This window comes from Aspergillus nomiae (assembly GCF_001204775.2).
Source record: "Aspergillus nomiae NRRL 13137 chromosome Unknown contig00697, whole genome shotgun sequence".
Lineage (NCBI taxonomy): Eukaryota > Fungi > Ascomycota > Eurotiomycetes > Eurotiales > Aspergillaceae > Aspergillus > Aspergillus nomiae.
In genome coordinates this window covers 5,206-8,552 of record NW_015378752.1, presented here as the reverse complement: position 1 = coordinate 8,552, position 3,347 = coordinate 5,206, and the positions used below count along the sequence as shown (strand labels likewise).

Genomic DNA, 3,347 nt, shown 5'->3' with positions numbered 1-3,347 from the left:
GGGAATAAGAAGAAAGAAAAAAAAAAAAAAAAAAGGTATGTAAGGTGAATAACATAGAAAGACAAATGATATCCAAAACTTGAATACAGTTAGAAGATGAACGGCCATAGCTTCCACAAGGGCCACACAGAATCGATCGATTCGATCCGAATTCCCCCAGTCTAATTGTGTGTGTCTGTTTTTTTTTCTTTCTTTGTTTGTGTTTTGCCTTGTTGTTCGGTACCCTCGTCCAAAAAATGAGGACCTCGTCATGTACATCTCATTTTTAATTCCATCCGAGCGAGTTCTCGGCCATCACAGGGGCACTGATCATCTGTGTCCGTCCGGTGCCGCGACTGTTGTTGCTGTTGCGCGACATACGGCCACCCGCTCCGAACAGAGATGCCCCGTTCCGGCCCTCGCTCATCTGCTCGACGTTCGAGCTCGACCGCTGGTGCAATTGACGCTTCTTGCGGTAGCGACGAGCCACCCAGAACATGCCCGCGCCGTAGGCGGCGGCTCCCGCCACGACACCAACGCCAATGCCGACCGAGCTGGCGTGAGTCGAGCCGCTGCTGCTGGCACCCGCATCCGAGTTGGGGTCCGACTGGCTGTTACCGTGGTCGCCGCCGCTGTTGCCGTTGGACCCACTCGAGCCGGAAGATCCACTGCTGCCCGAGGAGGATCCAGACTCACCCACCACCAGAGGAATGGAAGGATCAACCATCGACATCAGAGCCTTGGCGGAGCATCGTCCTGCTGGTAGAGCCGTGAGTTAGGGTTGTTCAGCATCTTCTGCAGCCCATCCACCTGGTCGGTGGGGATGTACGCCATGGCCACGGTCGCGATATAGCCCGTGCTCTTCGAATTGTCGTAAGGCTGGATCGCCAACATGGGCACCTCCTTTCGGAGAATCTGCAGCGCGTACTCAAGCGCAATGGGAATGTAAAGGAAGATCTGCGAGGATGACAGCGGCGTCGTGGCCACAAAGCTGTAGCGAAGCTTGCCGTTGAATCCCAACTGAATCAGGGTAGAGTCCGCTGGAGGTTCGACGGGAACGTTGCCGGGAGAGATGGACCCAGGGAGCTGGGTCTGAGTGGACGTCGTCGTCGCCGTGGTGTGGGTGGCGGTGTTTTGCGTCGTCGGGCTGGGAGGCTCCACCAGAATGGTCGACGGAACCCAGTCCGTGGCATCGCTCGTCGTGGTAGGCTCCGGGGTGGGAGCGACCTTGGTCGTGACCGTCGACTTCTCCGTGGTGCTGGGCTGTTCCGTGCTCGTCGGAGTCAGGGTAGTGGAGGAAATCGGAGTGGGTGTGTTTGTCGAAATCGGGTTGCTTTGGCTCGTGGGCAGGTCGGTGGGCTTCGAGGAGCCGATGAGAGGAGTCGACGAGACAGATGAGGGTAGAGACGAGCCACTGGAGCCAGTCGAACCGGTCGAAGGAACGACACCACTGGTCGACGTAGGAACACCCGGGCTGATGAGCGAGCCGGACGGTCCATGGGTGAAGGTCTGCGTTCCGGTGGACGCTCCTGGGATGACGGGGCTGGATGTGGTGGAGCCGCTCGATCCAGAAGCTCCTGGAATGACGCCGCTGGTGGGTATGCTACTGGGTTCTGGGATGACTCCCGAGGACGTGCCAACGGAGGGCGTGGGCGTGGCCGGCGGGATACTGATGGAGATTGTCGGCAGGATACCCGAAGAGCTCGTCAGATCAGTGGAGCTTCCACTGGCCGTGCGAGAGCCCGTCTGTGCGGTCGACGTTTCCGAGCCGTTGGCCGTGGGTGTGGGAAGAAGGCCAGATGGAAGCCCAGTGTCCAGCAATCCGGAGGAGCTGGCGGCGGAGGGTGACAGAATGGAGGACAACAGACCGGATGGCGTCGGGATCACATCAATCGACGTGAGCTGACTGGTGGACTCCGATGAATTGCCCGTGTTCGTGGGCAGGAGACCCGGCAAGAGTCCGCTATCCAATAGGCCGGAGGAGGTGGCAGCCGAGGGGGAAACGACAGAGGAAACCGCCGACTGGGTCGGAATGACCTCGATGGACGTCGGGTGGCTGGAGGACCCGGTCGCTGAGGAGCCTGCCGAGACCGTTGGGATCACCTCGCTCGAGGTCGTCTGGTTCGCAGACGACTCCGAGACACTGGACGTGCTCGAGCCGGAGAGGAGGCCGGACAGGAGTGAATTGACCAATCCGGTGGTCGACGAAGGCTGCTCGGTCGAACTCGCCACACCGGTCTGCGAGGGCGGCACGCCCGTGGAGGTGCCCTCGGTGGTGCTGGCACCCGTGGCCGAGTTCGACGGAACCACGGAGCTGGCACTCTCAGAGCTGGACGAGCTGCCAAACAGGCCGCTTACCAGATCACTCAGCACGTTCCCAGTCTTCGTGGGTGTCGTAGACGGGGTGATGGCCGTCGTACCAGTTTCCTGCGAGGACCCGACTGTGTTCGAAGACGACGCCGTGGTGGTCTCCTCCGCCGCCGGGGTAGATGTACCGGGTTCCTGCGACGATCCAACCACGTTCGAAGCCGACGCCGTCGAGGTGGACGATGACTGGGACACCGATGGGGCGCCAGACTCGCTCGCTGACTCCGACGACGTGGAGGTGTCCGAAGGCGCCTGGGATGGAGTCGAGCCTGTGGTGGTCGCTGAGGCGCTGGCCGCGGCTGGCTCGGAAGTCAACACCGAGCTCGTCACGGTCGAGGAAGAGGCAGTTCCCGTCGGCGTTGGCGTCAACGTATGCGTCTTGCCCGCCTCATCGACGGACAGGGTGATGACAACAACCTCGGGCGCTTCCGTCGGTGCCGTGGTGGCTTCTTGGAGAGGCTGCAGAATCGAATCGAGGACGTTGGTGTTGGACCTGGGCACTTCAGCGGTCTCGGGCGCCTTGGACGACGCTCCAGGGGCAGCCGATGTTTGGTAGTTGATCAACCTTTTCATGTGTTTCGCCATAAATCGAGGTTTCAGCGTTGGCTCCTCGGCCGCGCCTCGAGCTGCAACCAGCTCAAGACCGCCGAGCGAGAGCAACGCCGTCAGTAACGACGCTGTCTGGGCGACCATGATGTAGGCGTCAAGGATATAATTACCGGTGGGAGGGAAAGAGCGGTAAACAGTCGTAATATAGAAGGAATGGACAGAGCGATAGCTCAAGCGGGAGCTTCCAGATCCACCAATGCAAGATCACGCGTCGACTGTCGAAGTCAAAAGCGTCGACGTTGCAGGCTCAGAGATCGGGTGGCTGGGGGCGATGGTGAGGGGGTAAATGCGACACTACCCCGGCCTCGTCTTTTCCGTTTGATGTTGTCTCCGAACGAACCCCTCGAATGATCAGTTCGTCCACGCAGAGGGCTGGAGCGTAGTTCCACCAA

General features: G+C 60.1%; 1 protein-coding gene across 1 annotated transcript; it reads right to left on the bottom strand.

Moving 5' to 3' along the window:
• Window positions 1–265: 265 nt before the first annotated feature.
• ANOM_011668 (putative mucin family signaling protein Msb2) lies at window positions 266–3,039 on the bottom strand (the record flags this gene model as incomplete). The annotated part of the gene is made up of 2 exons (XM_015556924.1): window positions 266–718; window positions 790–3,039. 2 exons carry the CDS (start codon window positions 3,037–3,039, stop codon window positions 266–268), a joined length of 2,703 nt encoding a protein of 900 aa, XP_015401032.1.
• Window positions 3,040–3,347: the final 308 nt, after the last annotated feature.